This window comes from Podarcis filfolensis, assembly GCF_964270895.1.
Source record: "Podarcis filfolensis genome assembly, chromosome: 11".
Lineage (NCBI taxonomy): Eukaryota > Metazoa > Chordata > Lepidosauria > Squamata > Lacertidae > Podarcis > Podarcis filfolensis.
Window position 1 is genome coordinate 35,477,403 of NC_139613.1, and position 21,015 is coordinate 35,498,417.

A 21,015-nucleotide genomic window follows, 5' to 3' on the forward strand; every position below is an offset into this window, starting at 1 on the left:
TGCTTTTTCTACAGAAAGAGTTATGTCTAGGTTCTAAACACATTAGTTAAAAAGACTTCTAATGTAGCATGTAGTTTAGCCCCATGTCTATTATTATTTTGTGTGAAAAGTAGTTCCTGTTTCTCTACATTTAATTAGATGATTATTAACAGATTTATATTTATGAATATCCCGTTGATTTCAAAGAATGTTATACGAAAATGCCCCATATGTTATTTCACCACAATTTGCATTGTTATAATGGGTTATTGACTTCTTTTAGGTTTAAGGGACTAAGGTAGTATTCAGTAATGACTCTGTGCTACAAGTTTATTGCATATGCCCAAGGTTCATTCACCCCAAGCAATTTGGTCAATAACCAATTTTTATACTTCTATCTCCTTCAAAATTCCAAACCAATAATCCCTGGTGCTTTTTTTTTAATTATTTCAGTATCAGACTAACATTTCCCATGGAAATCAATATGGGTGCGATCTATTAGTCCAAAATCTGCAGCACTGCAATGCAAACATATTAAAAATATTGATTTCGCAAGCTACTGATGTTTTGATTGACTTTAATGTTTGTAAGCAGCAATAACAGAATTTCAATGACTGAAACAAAGTTTTGATTAAAATTATAGATTTTTTTAAAAAATTGACTATTTTACTGTTTAAAGTGTATCACATGCTTTACTTGTCTGCCATACAATGAGCACAGTAGTAAATATGTATTTGTAAATATTTCAGTCTGCTATATGTTACACAATCAATCTTGAACAGCTTCTTTTTTAAACCTGTTTTCATGATATGTAGCACCAAGTTTTACAAGACACTTTCTTGTACTGTCTTCTTTCCCTTGTTTCCTTAGTCTCCCTTCTTCACAGTGTTAAGGTTTTGGCCTTACTACTATGCCTCAAACAATGCAAGTATGTTCAAGAATGCTATGGGTCATACCCAACTTGTTCAGCTTAATATTTCAATGGGTCTACTCTGAGTATGACCAATACTAGACATCACCGTATGTTTCCAGTTTGATGCCTTCCCTTTGCAAAAAATATACAGCAAAATAAAATGTCAAGCAAAGTGAAGAGCAAGAGTTTTTTCTTTCTGCACACCAGCATTGGCGAAGGTGGAGGAAAAGGTGCTGTATTTACTGCTCTTGAACTGGACCAATGGCTGACTATTGAGGGGACTAAATCTCAATTCAGGGAAGCTGCCTTAATGCCCAGGGACATGCATCTCTGGCAGTGTTGGGGGAAAGTAATTAGAATGTGCTTAATTCCTAATAAAAACTGAACTGAACGTCCCAGTAATTGTGGCTGTTTTTGCAAGAGAACAAGATGGCTATGGGAATGGACACTGGGGCTTTTGAAGTACCCCTGCCCATGGAAGCCCAGCACAGTTACTAACCCTAAGAATTTGAAATCCATGGACAAAATGACACAGACAGCAGGGAGGCGAGGGAATGATGGCATAGCCAGAATATCAAAACAGTACTGCTGTGAGAGCCAGGTATTTCTTGTGGATAGCATGATCCCTACATCAACCTGCCTGCACACATTCACAAACATGCAGCTCCTGTACCCACTTCCACAAGGGCAGCTCTGCATCCACCTTCATCTGTCCCAGCTGCAACAAAACATGCCTCTTCCGAATCAGTTTCTATAGCCACTGCAGGCGCTGCAACCTGCCAATAGTTTGACCTCCCCTGCAAAGGCGCACTCCTCCACTGTCTACAAAGACCGATGGATGCTAACTCTAAGAGCTCCCCTTGAAGAGAAGTTCATTTACAACAGACTTCTACAGGTGTGCTAGGGCACATACAGATCTCTAGATCAAAGTATGTATCAGCAAACTGGCTTGAATTGTGACATGATCAAACATGTAGTTACCAGTGTCGCATTTGCTGAGAACCAGTTTGATGTAGACAGAACTACATACAGTACACTCAATTCATGCTTGTAAACGGTGATATGTATGTTTGGCATTTCTAGGAGGATAGAACGTTGGAATGAGTACATTCCACACAACAGTGCTAAACCACACGTACCATTGATTTCAGATAAGTTGCTTGAAGCCCCAGCAATTGAGAGGTGGTTTTTAGTGGTGGTGGTTTTTGTTGGAACCTTGCCTAATATGTATCTTATAGAAAATAATGGAGTTCTTGCGCTGTGTTGAAAAATCAGTTTAAAAGTTATTTTATGGTAAATGGGTGCATAAAACTTCGTTACTCAGACTGGAAATAATATACTAGGCAGTTTCCAATTTTATGATTAATAAATTCAATTTGAATGAACTATTTATACATTGTACTATAACTGTAGCCCTGCATCAAATTAAAGGACAAGGCTTTAGAGGCCAAGATGAGCAAATCATTTATGCTGAACAAATTGATACTTTATTACAAAGATTAGACAATATTTACATATTCTGAACGCTAAAAAGATAAAGCAACTCTGAAAGAGCACACATTAATCAAATGTGCATATAATCGCTTCATGTCCAATCTCAGAAATTTTTTGCTTGAACCCCATAATCTTTGGCTTAATATACATTGCTAATTGAAAGGATAAGGCTAATAATGATGAATTTGCTTTTGAACTACTATCTTTACATATTGATTTAATGACTGATTTTATACATGTTCAGATTAGTTCAATGGGCTTAAGAGACAAACAGCTCGTTCAGAAAAAGCACCTTTCATGGACAGCACCACCAGACTGCAAGAAAACTATCATTTCCAGAAGAAGGCTAGGCAAGCATTTTTCTCCCTAACCTGCTAGCCTCTCATGGGCATCTGAAGAAGGAAAGCATTCAGATATTCAAGCCTCCAGTTTCCCTCTGATATAGTAGAGTCTGGGAAGGGCTGTGTGATTTTTCTGAATGTGTGGCTGAAACTTACTTCCTATCTGCGTGTAGAATTATAGTTTTAATAGTATTATAAATATCTTCCTTTTCAGAGAAATAGGTTTATTAATAACATGTGGCTGAAAAGACCTCCCACTCTGTGCACTGTGATAGGCTATGCAAGCATAGGTATAGTACTACTGAGATCTTTTTGACTTACAAAGGCACCCAAGAAAGTTAAGATAGCTTTGATGTATTTTAGGGTTCTTAAATTGTGTTTTGACATATACAGATCTATGTGAACCGCATAATTGGATAAGAAAGAAAACACCCCCTCTCAATTCTTAAAAGTGTTGTGATAGTGTATCTCATGCTGCATTAGATATATACATCACTTGTGTACCCCAAAATATAGAATAATCTGGTAAATTATAAAAACAGATTACTGTTTGCGCAGTTAGGGTGGCTTTGCATAAACCTAACAAAGAAAAAGAGAGAAATTTGGTAATTAAAGGAAGCTATAGGTAATTCAAAAAGCCAAGCTTTCTGATACCATAGCGATACCATAGCAGGTGGCTCTGACACCTGCAGCTACAAGTCAATTGAGAGTCTTAAGTTGTATCAAGAATTACTACTTTCAAGCATGGCTGGTGATTTTGGACAGCAGCATTTAAGAAACCTTCAATCAGACAGTTCTATCACCACACATTTTCTAAAGCATCCCCACTGTCAAAATTTGCAGGAGTTTGGAGAATTTAACATTTGGAAAGGTTAAAAATGTCAAGGACTGGTTTGGGTAAGTTCTGTTGAACATTTTTGCTTCAAACAATGATTGTATGAATTGTTCCAGGGTCCCATCAGGCCAGAATTAATGTATTGTCAATTCACACTTTAACAGGTTGGTTTGTTGACCATTGTCTAAAATGGGGGTGGGGCATCTCAAGCCCAGGGGCCAAAAGTGGCCCTCGCAACCTCTTTATCAGGCCCTTGGGCCTCTCCCTGGACCATGACCCTCTCTGCCCCTGCTAGGCTTCTCAAGTATCTGCCTGGCTAAAATGTGTTATTGAACTGTCATACATTGCATCTTTGCTTGTCTGAATGGGGGATTAAGAGCCTACTGTACAAATTTATATTCATTGCTACCCCAACTTTGCCTTTGGCCTCACCTATTACTGGAATGTGGCCTGCAAAATGTTGCTGAGAGGTAATGCACCCTTTGGGCTGAAAACGTCTTGACATCGTTGTGCAATGTGGCCTCCCGGTCCCTTGTCATTGTGTCTTTTGAGACCACCCTCATCATGGATGACTGCTTTTCTATTTTATTTATTTAACAAGTGGGACGAGGCAACCTGTTCACTGAATGTTCTCCAGTCCACTCTGGCAAATGCAAATTTAACATCATGTGTATTGTGATTCCCACTTCTAAATAAACAAGTTTAAGAACAGGGTACATATTCACCCTGGAAAACTACTGTCTTGCTTTACAATATGTAACAAAATCAATGCAAATGCTGTGTGTTTCCCCCTTTACAACACTTTGTATATTTTTCGATAAATTTTGAAATCCAGTTTTATTCTTAGGATTAATTTTAGTTCCCCAGCTATCTTTCTCCTGGTTTTTTCCACATTAGTATAAGAAAATGAAATATCTTTTACATCTCTTCCAGCGCTTCCCTCCTCTTGTTTTTATCTGAAATATCACTTCTTTTGCCCCATTTCCTGCACGCTCTCTCTCTTATGTTTCCCTTCATCCAGCTTCCAACCATCTATCCTAGGTCAGAAGCACTTGAAGGTTCCCACTGGTGCTGTTTTCCATTTGAGTCATGTGATGTCTCTCAGCAGCAGTGAGTACTTCCACAACTACAGAGCTGAGAGGAAGGGCTTCCAGCCAAAAAGGGAATGAAGAGCATCTGCTGCCTGCGGTTAGCCACACACGACAGTGCTGTGATCAACAATACAGAAGCCCTGATGATATTAGGAGAGATAAACAGAAGTAGGAATAGGAACTTCTTAAAACAATTGAGTTTTTGCATCCTCAGTACTACTGCCTGTGTCAGGAAAAGCTATCCTCTGCAGTGTGTAAGGGAATCTAACAGTGACTGAAGTCTTATTTGAGTAGAGCTCCAAATACAAGTCTCAAATTCATGTTGCATTATGTCATAATTGTCCTGGAAATTAATATATTTGAGCAGGGATGCTACATCTTTAGAACCTCTGGTGTGTTTTTTCTTAGTTTATTTACATTTGTAGGATACTCTGTCCTGAAGGCCTGAGACAATTATAGTACTTTGTAGTAGTAATATGTAAGAATACAAAAAGTAATTTAAATAGATACAGAAACAACAAATTCTTTAACCGCAGCTAGCTTAAGGCTTACGACCAGAACACAGCCCAAATAAAAAACTATTACAATACTTTTGGAATACACTCTGGCTTTGACTTTTGCAAATCTCCACAGAAAGAGAATCCCTCAACTGTGAGACAACAGGTGAGACAATTTTTCTATATATGCTCTTTCTTTTGAACATGGCACATAGATGGTGTTGTCAAAATAGTCAAACTAGACTTTACATGGTAGAAACTTGCAATATTTCCCTAGTTAGAAAATTAAAAAGCATCCTCAGGAGGCCATGGATTTGATTCAAGGAGCAGTGGTAGGGGAACAGATGTTTAAACTTCCCCCCATCAACTGCTTTTCCAATCAAAATTGTCTTCCTAAAACAGCTATTTCACACAGGGGAGAAATGATTCAGATATACAGCCTTTTCCTACAGAGATGGAAAAAGCTTAAGAAGGTTTATTGGGTTTGGAAAACAGCCTACAAGGCAAGAATCTACTCCTTTGGTGAAATTAGTAGCCTCCTTATGCTACATTATAGTATAAAAGGTGTTTGGGAAACTGCTATGTATGGCTGCCACATAAAATCTGATTTGGTTTACCAGTCACCCTTAAAATTTTTTCCAGCATTGTTGTCTCTTCCTATCTTCTGCATTACTGTTTCTTTTAATATAGTTAGTTACTCATACAAGCTTTCCTCATGTTATCTGTTTTCCTCAGCAGATGTTGATGGAAGACTTTGGCCACATTTGTATGTTAGCATGACATGAAAAAGCAGAAAAGACTCACACTAAGCCTCTAGCTTTTGTATTTCCTTCCTTCACCACTTCCCACATGATTTGTCCAGACTGGCAAAGTGCAGTTAATATTTAAACACAAGCCAGCTTCAAACCACAGTTACTGAAGCTTTTTTGTTTAAACTAACCATAGCCAGAATTAACTACAACACCCCAGGAGCCGTTATCAAATGAGGAAGCTTGCTGTGTCTCATTCTTGCTTGTTTACAATGGTGTTAAACTATGGCTTAACATGATGTGCTGCATTTCCTCTTGGGCGACTTTCTACATGCTAGTGATGGTCATAGCCAGAGACAAAAGTGGGCAGAGGAACAACTAAATTTTACCCTTGCACTGTAGGCTAGTTTATACATACGGACACACCCTTCTCTATCTTCCATCCAATCAAGAATTGGCATTCCCAGAATTCACAAGGACACATTCAAGAAGGCAAAAGCACTCGAGGGTGTGAAGCAGGGCCGATAGGGGATCTGGCTGGCTGGAGAGCCACATTTAACCAAGATGGTGTCAGAAACCGTACTGAGGAGGGCTGCACTGAGGAGGAATGGTGGGAGCCCCCCCCCCCCTGCTCCTGATCAGGATCCTGAATCTTCCCAGGAGCAGGAGGACAGTACTGATTTGGAACAGTGGTTTGCAGAGGGACATAGTTCAGAAGGCAGAAGCTGGGAAATATTGGATGGGGAACAGCTAGGAGAGGAAGCACTGGGAGAGAGAGAATTAACAGATTCACTGTCTCTGGAAAGCATCCATCCACTCAGCCCAACGTCAAGAAGAGCTGGTAAGATGGCAGCACAGAAAGCACAGTGGTTACAAGCTCAGGTTACAAGATGCAGTAGTGACCTGGGTGACTAGGGAGGAAGTGGGTGGAACGCTTAATTGGGAGCATCACCTACCATTGCTAGGAAATGGATTCTTTGTTCTCTCACTGTGATCATTGAAGTTTCTAACTGGTAAGAAGACTCATTTCCTTTGTTCTGCTTATCTACTGCCAAAGGGAAGGGGAGGAAGCAGATTCCCTGAAGCCTGACAGGTGGAGAGCCACGTTTAGTCCCCAAGGCTGAGGTTCTTCACACCTTGTCTAAAGCTTTTGGAGCACCTATGAATATAACCTCTACTTGACTACTACTATCTATATGTCACTCAACTAATTCTAAACAACAGGTGGGACAGGATTTTCCTTTGCAGAAACCATGCTGATTCTCAGAAAATAATACCTTCCAGTAGCACCTTAAAGACCAACTAAGTTAGTTCTTGGTATGAGCTTTCGTGTGCATGCACACTTCTTCAGATACACATGCACACGATACACATGCACTTCTTCAGATACACATGCACACGTGCATGCACACGAAAGCTCATACCAAGAACTAACTTAGTTGGTCTTTAAGGTGCTACTGGAAGGAAAAAAAATTTTTTTTGTTTTGACTATGGCAGACCAACACGGCTACCTATCTGTAACTAAAATAATACCTATTCTTATTCTTTTCTCCTTATTTTATTATTTCTTCTTCTGCCCTGAACAAGTGCAATTAAAACAGCATCTGATAAAATCACATGTACTGAATCAGCAATAAAGAGCTTGGTAGGATAAAAATGTCTTTAAGGTCTAGTTAAAAAGCACAAGAGAAGAGTCCACATAGAGTTGTTAGGAAGAGGAATTCCGTGTGTCAGGGGCTGCCACTGAACAGTCCTGTCCCTGAATCCACCTTAGTGGAAGGTCAGGGAGCAGAGTCTCTGAGGCTGATACTAAGGTCTATTCTTGCTCATAAGGGTACATGCCACCCTTCACAAACCTGATATCCTCCATATGATTTAGATGTCAACTCCCATCAGTGGCAAAGGCTGTCCTTTAAATCACTTCATCCCAAACTGTACAGGGCTTTAAAGATCAGTATTAGCAGTCCATATACAGGAACAAATAGGTAACCACTGTGCCCAGAAATGCTGGAGATTGAAGGTGGGACATAGTATATACAAATGTACCCTGACTGAACTATGAGTCATCCCCAAGTTTATACCAAATTTATATCAAGTTGAGAAGTGCTTCTGGAAAAGACATATCACTTATGGCTCTTCTGCACACATATCACATATCTAATGTTTTAAGAAATAGTAAAAATTACTTGACTTTTGACCACCACCATAAGTCTGTATCATTTTGAATTCCTCCTTAAATTTTCTACATGAATGTAAATGGTATCTCTCTGGAAATAAAACAATAAATGCAGATAGAAAGAAAAGTGATTTGATATGCTGGAGTAAGCTTGCTATATTTTGTCACAACATGCATTACCCTAGTTCCACATTTTTACCTTTGTACTTTGCTGCATGGAACAGAACAACATAATTAGCCACTGGTAGGTAGTGTTTATGTTAGTTCTCAAAAGGTTAAGAAGCTGCTTATAACTAAAATCAGCTTTGCCTAGAGCTTTGGTGGCTCTGTGTAATCAAATTAGACAGGGAGGGCACAGTGTCACCTAACACAAACCAGTGGCACTTTCTTCTCTACTTTGACCTTTATCATTGGAAGTCAGGGCTTATCTTATTGCAAATATTTTTTTAAGATTAGTTTAATAAACTATTTTCAAGATAGGAGTGGGATCTAAAAGATTTTCATAAATAATGCAGCATGAATGACCCAAGACAACTGGAAAGGTTTCATTTTTACACAAAAGCAGCTTGTCATTTGAACTCTAACAAAAAACTGTGGCATTTGATCGTAAATATTTTAACTGGCATATTCACCTGCCAGCCTGGAAGAGTGTTCCTGTGTACTGCCGATGCATCTTGAGTATATTTGCCAATATGCCCTATCTCAGGGATTAGGAACCTGTGGCCTCCATCATGGCCAATGGATGATTAGAGTTGTAGCCCATCATCAGCTGGAGTACCACAGGTTCCCCAGCCCTGATGTATTCCCTCACATTTTTTGTAAAGAAGCCACAGGAATGGGCCTTAAAACAGCAATGATTTCATGATGCTTTTGTATAGTGTAAGTGTAAAATCATGGCTTCTTCACTATCCAATAGCTAACAAAGATACTCCATTAGCATTTCTAAGAAAATGCAGCTAACCTACTTGCGATAGTTAGGTCTCAGTCTCTAAAATGGGGCTATGTTCTTTGAAGTCAAATAAAATGAATGGTAAAAACGGATACATTTAAAGATGCTTAATAATGTACTGAGGAGAGCTCCATATCAGAAGAACATTGCCATGGTGCTATATCCAAACTACTTTTTAAGGTAGTCATTGTTTCCTTAATCTTTGAACATCACGTATGCACAAATATATTTTTTAAAGATTAAATAAAATAACATTTATATTATGCAGAAATCCCAGAACAAATATTGCCAGCTTCCACTTTTTTCATTTTTATATATTCAGTTTTAACTTCAGCATATATATGGCTAAAGCCTGCACAGAAGTAACAGAAAACCAATAAACACAAACACAAATAATACAAGCACTTCATTGCTATATTTATTAGAAATAAAGTAAATACTGTCCATTTAACTCATAAGGAAATTATGCAGCCTGATGATTGCTACTAATATACCAAGCAAATTTGCATATGGTTAACCTGTCCTGCCAGAGCTACAGATCACATTTCTGTGCTGAAAGACAATTAAAAGATATTCAAAGTTTGACAAAACATCAGAAAACATTATTTTCCTCTGGATTTTTGATGAGCCTTGAATGATTCTGCTGATTGTACTATGTACAATTTGATGTAGGAAGATAGTTTATATTAAGAAAAAACTCAACAATGAAAGGCAATATATAAATTCAAAAATGATATGCCGTGTGATTGTATAACAACAAATTATTTAAAACACATTGACAGTGTGATTGTATAATAAGCTAGCCTGGAAGCATTTTTCTCTATTTTTTAAAAGAAGCAAGCAGGCTCTTTAGACAGAAAATACATGTGGCATACAAATTTTAGATCTACCAGTAAGTTCCTGGGCATTCTCCCCCTTACACATGAATTGTTAAGAGACAATCTTTTTCAACTGAATGTATTATATTCATTCATCTACTCCTATTATAGGTCATTCATCTGAAACAGTTAGTTAACAGCCAGCAAGTTTCTGTACTTTAGATCTTCATTTATTGCTTCAGACCTCCATTATGTGTGTCAGAAGATTAGGATGTAAAACCCTCCGAATGAGGTAGGAGTGGTCATGACCAATAGGTCAGCGCAGAACTGGGCCACTTCTGCCTTCTAAACTCAGCGATGTGGAACTAAGTGTGGCCAAACAACTAGCTGGTTGGACTCCGGCCAAGAGCCTCAAAATTGCTGACTGTTGCCACATTCTTTCAATTTTAATAAAAGGACTGGCTTAAACATTTGCTAGAGTGCCAGCTGCATTTGCAAAGTAAAAAAGGGAGTACAAGTGAAGCAAAGACATTTCCCTTAACATATGATCACTTATTTCGCTAGTAATTTCTCTTCATTGCAATGAATGGCTGTAAATGGATTAATGGCACAGCTCCAGAGAGCATGTCACAGATCTCTGCTGAACATATAAACTGTTCTATAAAACACGCTCAAAGAATCTCACTTCTTCCTAACTTTTTATTAATATATAATTTACAAGACAAATTTTATTTCAAGATTAATGTACCACTTCAACAAGTCTAGGCAGAAACAGTCCCAATCAGAAAATAATAATGTAACACTTTTAAATGCTGAATAATATTAACACCACAGTAAATTACTATTTCAGTACATTTTAACTGTCTCATTACTGTAAAGGGGATAAAACCTGCTCCTACACTATTGCATACAAAGTAGTGTGTTAATACAAGAAATACAAAATATTAAGACCAAAAACCTCAATAAATTAGTCAGTGTAGTTAAACAACAAATTTTAATTTTAGATTAATAAGCCAGCCTGCTCATTGGCAAAACTCTGGCACCTTTGAAAGGCCTGCTCTTATGCAGGTCACACAGATGTCAACGTCATCCGCCCTGTGCTAAATCTGCTGAAAAATAAATTAAAGCTGGTTTTTCCTTCTTGCTTATATCTAAAACCAGCAGACAGCATTTCTTTAGGTTTCTCAAAAGATCCCCTTCATTAAGGTATGATGTATGTAAATTATTTAACTTTAATTTATAGCTCAATTAAATTGTGTAAATCAGACGATTAGTTGAGCTCTATTCAATATACATAAGGTTCTCCTCCTCAATTTTTCCAGCTAATAAAGAAAAAATACAGCAACAACTGATTATCTGTGACCAACTGCACTACAAGACTGGTACAGAGGTGCATATTTCTACATTTTTGTGAAAAGGTACTGTGAAAAGTTAGCAGAAATCATTCTATGGAACAATTTTTCAAATGTTCTGTTTCTAAAGAATGCTTAGATAAGAACAATACTGAAGCGCAGCAATGTTTGATCCTTTTATTAAATTACCAACAGTTTTAACCACCTTCCTCAAGAATTACTGTGAAGGACTTTGTGGTAAGTAAAAGTTCTCCAGTAATTTCTTTAATAAAGACAGCATCTATCAGAAGCAAATTGATCATGTCATTTGAGGGCTAACTTGCAGTGGAATGCTGTCCTGAGACTTATCACAAGAAACTTCATTAGAGCAGACAGATGAAACTGCAAATGTGTAGGCCACAATAATTTGACCTCATTTTTAATGTTTAAAAAAATATTTCTGCTGTTGCTTGCATGCCTTATTTTGAGGCTATGATACTGCTTTGAAATATTTAATTCAGAATGTATCTGTATTCCACCCCCCCTAAACAGAGGATAGCAAGTAGATGGGTATAACTTAGTGAAGCTACTAAGATGAGTCGTTGGCAGGGTGAAGTGGTAGATTTTAGTAATAGCTGGAAGCTGTAAGTGGTTCTGAGCTTTGAAGTCAGTACAGCTTTGATGTAGTACTCCCCTAGTTAATCACAAGATAGTCTTGAAAGAAAAGATTTTTCCAAATTCTATTCTTAGTGTCACTGCTTGAAAAATCCTTATATGATTTTTTTCCAGTAGAGATCTTCAAATCTGGTCTCAGACTGCTTTCTGTTCTTTCATTCTCATACTCTTTTAAACAGCCTTTAAAATTTAAACTGTAATTAAAAGCAAGTCTTGGTTTGGTTGGTTGTGTATTAACTTTGCAAATCCTTCAGGCAATAGGCCATTGGTGTTCAAACACATCCAGAAAGTCCATTGCTATGCATACAGACTTAAAAAGGTGGTAGGCGGTCCCTAGTCTCAAGAAAAATCGTAACGAGAAATGTCATATAAAGAGAAACAATAAGTAACCAAGTTCTCAGCTTTTCACTTGGATTAAACTTTCATTTAAGGCAAACTATTACAGAAAAACTCACAGAAATATGTGAAACTGACAAGAGTTGCAAAAGACTTGCAAAAAACCAAATATTTGTAAATAGCAGACATCTAAAAGCAACAACATTTTTTACTGCAGATAAGCAGCATCAGCATTAGGTTGCTAAGTGTATCAAAAATGCCTATGAAATAACACAGTTTCAATATCCTTAATAATATACTGCTGTTTCTACTATATTTTATTTTAAATGTCATATACAAACCAAACCGCACAGTGTAGCAAAGTACTGTTATTGTTGTCCAATATTGGCAGAACAAGAATGTTAAAGTGGTTAAGCCATAATCTTTTATCTGCAGTGAAGGGCTGATAATCTGTGCACATTTGTACATGAACTCTAAAATGAAGCTGCCATTCACAAAGTCCTCTGCTCATCTAAACAGACGGGAATAAAGAACATGGCATGTGACCAGTAAATTATGAGAGAGCAACACCTCAAGGTTAGAGGTCACTGAAGATTTCAACAAATCTCACCAGATATGGCAACAGATTAAGAAAGGAGACAGATTGCCCTCCAACCTTAACCTGTTAAGACCTTTGAAGTCTTATGGTGACCTCTATTCTGCTCTTTCATATTAGTTGTTAGTTACACTAATTACAGCCTAATAGTATCCTGGTGCCAGACATTTTTTCTAAAGCCATCTAGTGAAAAATATTAGAAAAGTGGTGACTGTTCCAGCCAAATTGCAATGTGCACGTCACAAGCACTTACCCCTAATTTACAGCACAGACCTTGCAAACTTCTAGCAACAACAATGGGAAAGACATCAAAGTTTTGTGTAACTTACTGCAGGAAATCCATAAACCAGAACAAATTAATCTTCATGTAAAAACTCTGATTTTTAATTTTTTTGGCAAATTTGGCAGGTAATTTCTCTTTTAAGCACAAGATCATTTGCAATTTAATCAACTAAGGAACTCGCCCTTTATTTAGAAGAATCAGATACTTCTAACATTGTAATCTACTTTGAGAATATGAAGCTTTTTGTTTATCTATCATATTAACACATCAGATCCACTATACTGTAAAAAAAAAACCCTGCCCTCCACTCCTGGACTCCCCAAAAAACCTCTCCTGAGGGTTATGGAACCCACAGGAAATGAGTGTGGGGTAGATGGTTGGAATGACCAGGGAGGGGGAATGGCCACAAAACAGGAGGAGGCAGCTTGCTTGAGTGGCAGTACCAATTTCACTGCAGTCCCCACCCCACAACCCAGGCCTTTTCTGAAGACTCCCTGTTCCCAGAAGAGGCTTTTCAGGACGTGCAATGAGAAGGGGGATAATTATTCTATGTGAGTGCCCTTGCATGAATGCAACTTTGGACAATACTGCTCACTGAAATTAGTCAGAATGCTAAATAACCCCAAGTTAGGGGCTAAAGTCAAAGATAAAGTCATTCAGCTCAGCTCAGTAGGAAGGTTGTTTTTAAAAGAGAAAATTAACTTTCTCATTTTATGTGGCGATCAACTGCATCATGTTGAATGCATTCCTAGCTATGTGCAGGCTTCTTCCTGTGTAGCTATCTAGGACTGTGGCTACTTACATAAACTGAGCTTCAGCTGCCTGAGTTCTGATTGTTAAAAGGAAAGCCAGTCGTTCCACTCTAAACTGCTAGCTTTGAAAAGAAAAATATTTCTTAATCAAATTTGGCAGTGGAAGGGGCAAGTTAGTGCATCTGAGCAGCCTGCTCAGTTGACTTGAGCCCCAGTGCCTTTGCTTGTTGAAAGCGCCAGTAATATATTAGGGGTATTAATTTGTCATAAAATCTTTGGCTGATTAACCACACTGAGTAATCATTTAACACTTGCAAACTTATCAGCAAGTAAACAGAGAGATGGAGGGACTGTTCCTCACAATCAAATATAATCATATTCATCAGACCACAAACAAGTTGCCAAATTTTGAAACACCTTGCAAAACACAGAGTTGGTGTGTCAGTTTTCCCATAAATGCCAGGTACTAGACTTTTGGATACCAGTATCTGTCCATGGGCTGCTTTATAACCTTTTGTATTTCATCAAAAAATAAATCCCAGACTACACAAGCCAGAGGGCAAGACCACCACATACAGTAATAAGTACCTTGCTCAGCATATCCTCACCAGCTGGACAATCGCACTGGGCTTATATACCATCTATGGGCAAGTTTCAACATTGAATCTCTTATTTGCTTTGAAGCATTATTAACAGTTACTAAGGGTTTGTTCTGGACTGCTAACCAGTCATGATCTTCTATTTCCTCTCTCCAATCCCCTCCTGATACATTTTTGAATCTCAGTAAGTCTCCCCAGCCCACATCAATTAAGGCTGTGTGTAATTTAAATACAGTGGTACCTCGGATTAAGTACTTAATTCGTACCGGAGGTCCGTTCTTAACCTGAAACTGTTCTTAACCTGAAGCACCACTTTAGCTAATGGGGCCTCCTGCTGCCGCCGTGCCGCCGGAGCACGATTTCTGTTCTCATCCTGAAGCAAAGTTCTTAACCTGAAGCACTATTTCTGGGTTAGCGGAGTCTGTAACCTGAAGCGTATGTAACCTGAAGCGTATGTAACCCGAGGTACCACTGTACTAACCATTCAGTCCTGTCTTGTGCTGCCATTAAAACAGATCCAAATGCAGTGAGAGATTTTGTGGCTTGTTCTTTAGTACAAGGGGAGAATTCTTGTGTTATCTAATAAGCAAATGATAGCCATTTTAATCTATGATGTACCATATTTACTCATGGCTCACTTTTTCTGGAACTTATTTGTGTCTATCTGATTACAGACTTACATAATTAAAACAAAGAGATAAGGCAACTTGTGACGTTACCTCTAATTTTGCATGACATAACTTCTTGTATGTGGCTCTGTGGTGCAGAATTAAATTGGAGCAAATAAGTTTACAGGTTGTTCTGATCAAAATGTTTGCAAGTAAATATTAATGAGATAAAACTGATAATTTAATTTTGATAGCTTTAGAGTATCACTTTCCATCACTTTATATTAGTTATCTAGTTAATTTACTCTTGGATTTATTGGTTGTCATAAGACAAAGAAATCAAATGATTACTAATGTTTCTAAAGGTATCACATGGTTCTCTTCACTGCATATATATATATATATATATATATATATATATATATATATATATAAACACCCTTCCTGGTTTTTCATAAAAAGTCAAATTCCTCCCACTATTCTAGTTCATATAAAATGTGGCTAAATTTTTGCTCTTATTCAGCAGACTTTTATATATATGTATAATAAAGCTATATTTTCTTCATGAATCTTTCTAGTGGATTTTTTTTTTACATCTCACAACAGTTTTTGAATTTTGCATATCTTCAGATTAACTTCAATTCACAATTCAAAATCTGTATTCTTGACTTATTTATCAAAAATATAATGGGTTGGGATCATTGTTGCTTTTATTTAAACTGGAGGTCAGTTAAGATCCTCTGCTAAGGCCCTTCGCTGAGTGTTCTCGACTTTAGACCAGGATGCTCCAACATGCAGCTCATGGGCCACATTTGGCCTGCTAGGCTTTTTTGGTGGCTCTGGCAGGGTGGAGAACAGGAAGTAGCTCCAGGGGTAGAGGCAGTAGTGGCTTTGGGAAGGAGGCATGAAAGTGTTGCCCCCTTCACAAAGCCTAGTTAGCACTTTCACAGCTTTGGAAAGGAGGTGGAAGGGCTCTAGGACCCTGTCAGAGCCCTTATACCTCCTTCCTGAAACAGGGCAGACAGTGCCCCCTTGGCTCAGTGCCCAGTGCAGGGAAATGGGTTGCGCTGCCCAAATATGGTGCTGCCCCTCCTCCAGTGCCAGGAAAAAGGGAGCAGAGACAGGGCTTTTTTCCATAGGAACTCACAGGGACTCAGCTCCGGCACCTGGGCACCATTGCCATTATTAGAGAACAATGGAGGTGTTCATGGTGAGCTCTGGCACCTCTTTTTCTAGAAAAACAGTATATGCATGCATGTTCAAAATATGGATAAGCATAATGCAGTATCAATGGACAGTGAAAAGAACTCTGCAGTCATCATGCATATAGTTTCCCTCGGCTAAGTTCACCTTTCACAAGATGCACATCACAGACTCAGAACACATTTTCTAAATCAGGAAAAGTGCCAGATCACATATCCACAAAGGCATACACAGAGCATTAAATGAAATTAATGTAGCAATTTAAACCTCTTAGAGCTGTTGTTTTAAGCTGCCTGTAGATTTGGGTATGCACCACTGCATAGGTTTACAATAGTTCACATTTCTAAGATAATCTTTTGCAACTGATAGTTGCTCCTTCATTATTTTTTTAAATGGTATTTAAGTTGAACCAGTTATTTAAAGGTGGAGACTTCAATTACTAGAGGAAACTACATAGCCATTGTTGTACAAAAAAAATATCAAAAAATCATATTGACTCATTTCAATTAAATTGCTTTTGACTTCTACTCATGTTCCTCATATCTGTAGTTACATTTAACAAATGAAAATAAAAAATAAAGTAAAATTCCAAAGTTCTCCATAAGCTAGAACACACTTTGTGTTTCAGAAAAAAATAGATCATAACAATTACAAATTTCCAAGTGGAAAGACAGTATTTTCTCCTTAGATATATCTTGCTTTTCTTCCTGAACAAATTAAAGAGAAACCAGGGTGACCTTGAATGTAACCCGATACAAATATATCTGGATCATAATAACTTGTATTACTTTTTACTAATAAAAAGATCACATCCACAAAATAAAACAAACCCATTTAAACTTTCAATGTAACTTTTAAATCAAAAGATCAATTGGTAACTATCTGGAGCTCTTCATCCTATAGAAACTGCTTCTTTCCTCAGGTTCATCATTTGTCCCTAGCCAATGAAACTGACATGTATTTGAAAGCATTTTTCCATACATGAACCTGCTGTTATGGGGGTACAGCAGGCTGCAGTGCAACAAATATACTGTGCCAACCTGTTTCAGTTCAGCTCTCAAGAGTGTGTTTGTATGTGCCTGTGAAAGGAGGAGAGGGAACAGTCTCGGGGGGGGGGGGATGACGGGAGAGAGGGACTGGGGCGGCAAAGCTTAAGTTCTTTTATTTAGTGTATGCTTGGGGTTTTTCTATCAGCGTCACTTGGAGAAGTTCTCTATTTGTTATGTTTCCTTGATGGTGAGAGAAGTTGTGGTGGCCTAGGGTGTGGTTGATCATCTCTGGCTGGCTGCAGTGGGATTTGTTTGTGTGTGGGTGAGGGGGGTTGTCGGGTTAAGTTAGCCATATTGAATCGTATGCCGTTGGCGTGTTATGAGCTCTTTATAGTGTGAGTGGGCATTGTTATCTTGGAAGATGTTCAGTAGGGCCAGTTCTGGGGTGACTTCTAGTACCTGTTTAGTTATTTTGCTTATTTCTGATATGACTGCGCACATTCCTTTTCTGACTGGGTCCTCGATTACTTGGTTTGGTGGGATCTGCTGTTTCAGACACAGCATATGTCTGAGAAGGCCCCATGTGGGATCATGGGAAGGAGGTGCAAGGAAAAAACTGTTGTGACATTGATTTCTTGGGCAACTTGGAAGGGCTGTGGTGGGATCCAGAAACGGCAACCTGGAGCCCCACTGACCACTTAACTGCTCTCTTCTCCATCAGCTTGGGAGCTTTTTCCTGAAATGCTTGAGGGGAAAATAGCATCCTTTGTCGTTTGAGCATCTTTATCAAGATGCTAACAGATCTGCCTACCTTGATCAGTTGTGCTTCAAGGGAAGCGCAATATTTCCCAGCCCAGATAGATGTTAACCAAAGGATCTCACAATATTCATCTCCTTGCAGGAGCAAGGAAGCATAGGAGAATCAGATGCACCACAACAGGGCTCGGCAACCTGCAGCCCATGGGCCACAAGCAGCCCATGGGGGTCATTTAACTGCCCACGAGCTGCCCCCAAACTGAGCCACCCACTCGGTGAGTTCCCACGCACTGCGCTAAACTGGCGCAGCATGGAGCAGGGACTCGCTTCTGTGGCATTGGAAATCATGTCTGCGTAGACGCGATCCAGCCCACGGAGCAATCTCTGCGGGAGTGAACTGGCCTAAGCGAGGTAAACCTTGCCAACCCCGGCACCATAAGAGCATCTTGGATGGGATAGTTTTCAAAGAGGGCTAGACAATTGCATGGAGGAGAGGCCTATCAAAAGCAACTAGCTGTGATGGCTATGCTCAGCCTCCCGCTGGAGGGAACAATGCTTCTGAAAAGCAACTGCTGGAAGCTACAGGCTCCCCAAACATGTTTCACAAGGCCCCTTCCTTCCCTCTGCCCCAGTACCTGAGGGTCGTCACGTCTCTCCAGGGATTTGGTTAGAACAAAGTATATGTTGGGGAAAGGCTCCCCCCCCTGCAAAGAAAAGGAGGAATCAGCAGGCGCCTGGCTTCCAGCCATGCTAGCACCAGTCTGGCACATGAGGACACTCAACTGGCATTTCCACCTACCTGATCTCTGAGGCTTTCCCCCCTTGTTCTGGCCTGGCTCTCTCCTAAGGAAGATGCAAGCTCTTGCTGGAAGCCACTGGAGGAGAGAGTGTTCCTATGATTCCCAAATGTTTCAAAAGCATCTTTTTGTTCCTTTAGTTGCTTGATATAATCATAGTATGGCAGGGTTGGAAGGGATCCCAAGGGTCATCTAGTCCAACCCCCGGCCATGCAAACTCCAGCCTTCTGGTTACCATTGCAATTCTGCATGGTGTGGAGAAAGGGGAGAGAGAAATGTGTTGCTTACACTCTCATAACACTGATATGAGAGCCACACCATGCAGCCCTTTCAATAATTAAAGTCTAAAGGGCTGTCACATGGAGGATGGAGCAAGCATTATCTGAGGCCCTTCTTAATGTGCCTCCTCTACAAGGGGTCCGGAGGATAGCAACATGATAATGGGCCTTTCTGTGGTGGCTTCCTGTTTGTGGAATGCTCTCCCCAGGGAGGTTTGGCTGGTGCCTTCATTACATTTCTTTAGGTGCCAGGCAAAAATGTTTCTCTAAAACCAGGCCTTTGGCTGATTAACATTCCATGGCCTTTTAAACGTGCTTGTGGGAGGTGTTTTTGGTTTGTTTTTGTTTTATTATGTCTTTTGTGTTCTCATTTTGTATTTTTATGTTGTGAACTGCCCTGTGCTCTTTGAGTGATGGGTGGTATACAAATTTAATAAATAAATAAAACAAAGCAAAACTCTGACTTAGTGCAGTTTTGTGTAAGTTTTGGCCCTCCAGATGTTGCTGAGCTAAAAAGCCATTCAGGCCATACTTGCTGGGGCTGCTGGGAGTTGTAGTTCAGCAACTTCTGGAGAGCCAAGCTTCCCCACACACAGCTTAGCAGGACTGCATGGATCCAATTCTTGGAATAGCAAGGCTAGCTTCATGGTGAGGTAATGGCCCTCTAAGTATAGGCGATTGAGGTAACAAAGGAAGTAGCTCTGTGTCAGATGACAAATGGGTGGTCCCCCTCCCACAATTCGCTGGTTGTTAGAAATACAAAGGCCAGAGTTGTGAGTTGAGTTATGTGGGCTAGAAGATGGAATCTGCAGGCTAGGCAGCTGGGAGTGACAGACCCATGTCTGATTTCTGTTGGAATCCAAGGCTGTGGCTATGGGAGATGCAAGACTCTCTTGGGGTGTTGATGCTGTGAGCTCCTCCGTTATAGGTTGAGGTTGTATATATATATGTAAATAAATTGTGTATCCTAATGACACCATAGTCTCCACTGTCCCTTATTCTGAAGGACTGGTGCCTGGAACTCCTCGAATCTTGCACTGCTCAGAGACTGGGGTGGCATGCAACAGTATTTATAAAAATGCAATTCTTAGGTGTCCACAGTATTTTTGGAAGAGCAAAAAAAGAAAAAAGAAAAAAAGGGAGGAGACCAGAACAGTTTGGCCATGCTCCCATTGGATTCATGCCCATAATTCCACTGACCATGCCATTGCAACCTCCTAGCCACCCCACCAGGTCTAGTGGCTGCCATAGGCTGCTGTGTCCACAACGATTAACTAAAGGTGTGTTACAAGCACATCGTTTTTTCTTTGTATGTTCTGAAGAAATACAAGTCTGAAGAAATAAAGGCAAATCAGTTGTATAGCAACGCCCCTTTATAATATGAGGCCTAACATTCAGTCACAGTATAAGAAAGTATCCAAAAGGGGAGCTGCAGAAACTCCAACTAGAATTCCTCGCACCCCGAATAGTAATAATGATTTCTTGCAGCTCAAGAGACATAGAACTAATTCACACTTGCAGTTTACCAGTCTAGCAATCCACCTTCAGATGAAGTGTGAACTCAGCTGCTTGGGAGTAATTGTATTCTAATCCTTAGCAATTTGCACTTCATTAATGAAGTGAGAGTTAACCCTTGCTACCACCTTGCTGAATTGTATGCAGATTCTGCTCCACTTCTGGTTCCTTCTGGAATTTAGAGGTGGGGTTAAAAGGAGCATTTTATTTTATGGTGTTCTATGCTTTCTAGAAAGAAGCACAGTATGTCTAGGAATGTTGCAGAGAGGCTCGGGTGACATTCAAATACTGCAGCATCCCACAGCAATGGGTGAGAAAAGACAAGTACAGGCAGGATACAATGGAAAGGTTTAGTGCCCTGGGATGAGAAAAATACTTCCTGACAATATATTAAATATGCTTTTATCTCTGAAAAGAATTGCAGACAGGTAATCCTCAGTTAGTATGCCTTCAACC

At 39.4% G+C, this 21,015-nt stretch overlaps 1 protein-coding gene and 1 long non-coding RNA gene across 8 annotated transcripts in view; both read right to left on the bottom strand.

Moving 5' to 3' along the window:
* ARB2A (ARB2 cotranscriptional regulator A) overlaps positions 1–21,015 on the bottom strand; it is a 207,503-nt gene that overhangs the window by 45,439 nt on the left and 141,049 nt on the right. For 2 of the 7 annotated variants that reach the window (XM_083577051.1, XM_083577049.1), the window contains exon 11: positions 18,769–18,844. The exons of the other annotated variants lie outside the window; for them this stretch is intronic. In XM_083577051.1, coding sequence (XP_083433177.1) covers positions 18,813–18,844 — 32 coding nt within the window. In that variant the 3' untranslated portion in view covers positions 18,769–18,812. The remainder of the gene's footprint in view (positions 1–18,768; positions 18,845–21,015) is intronic. 7 annotated transcript variants of the gene reach the window in all.
* LOC310745165 lies at positions 624–15,243 on the bottom strand. The gene is made up of 2 exons (XR_014540004.1): positions 7,433–15,243; positions 624–7,176 (listed from the first exon to the last, which is right to left on the bottom strand). It is a non-coding gene; the product is annotated as an uncharacterized lncRNA (long non-coding RNA).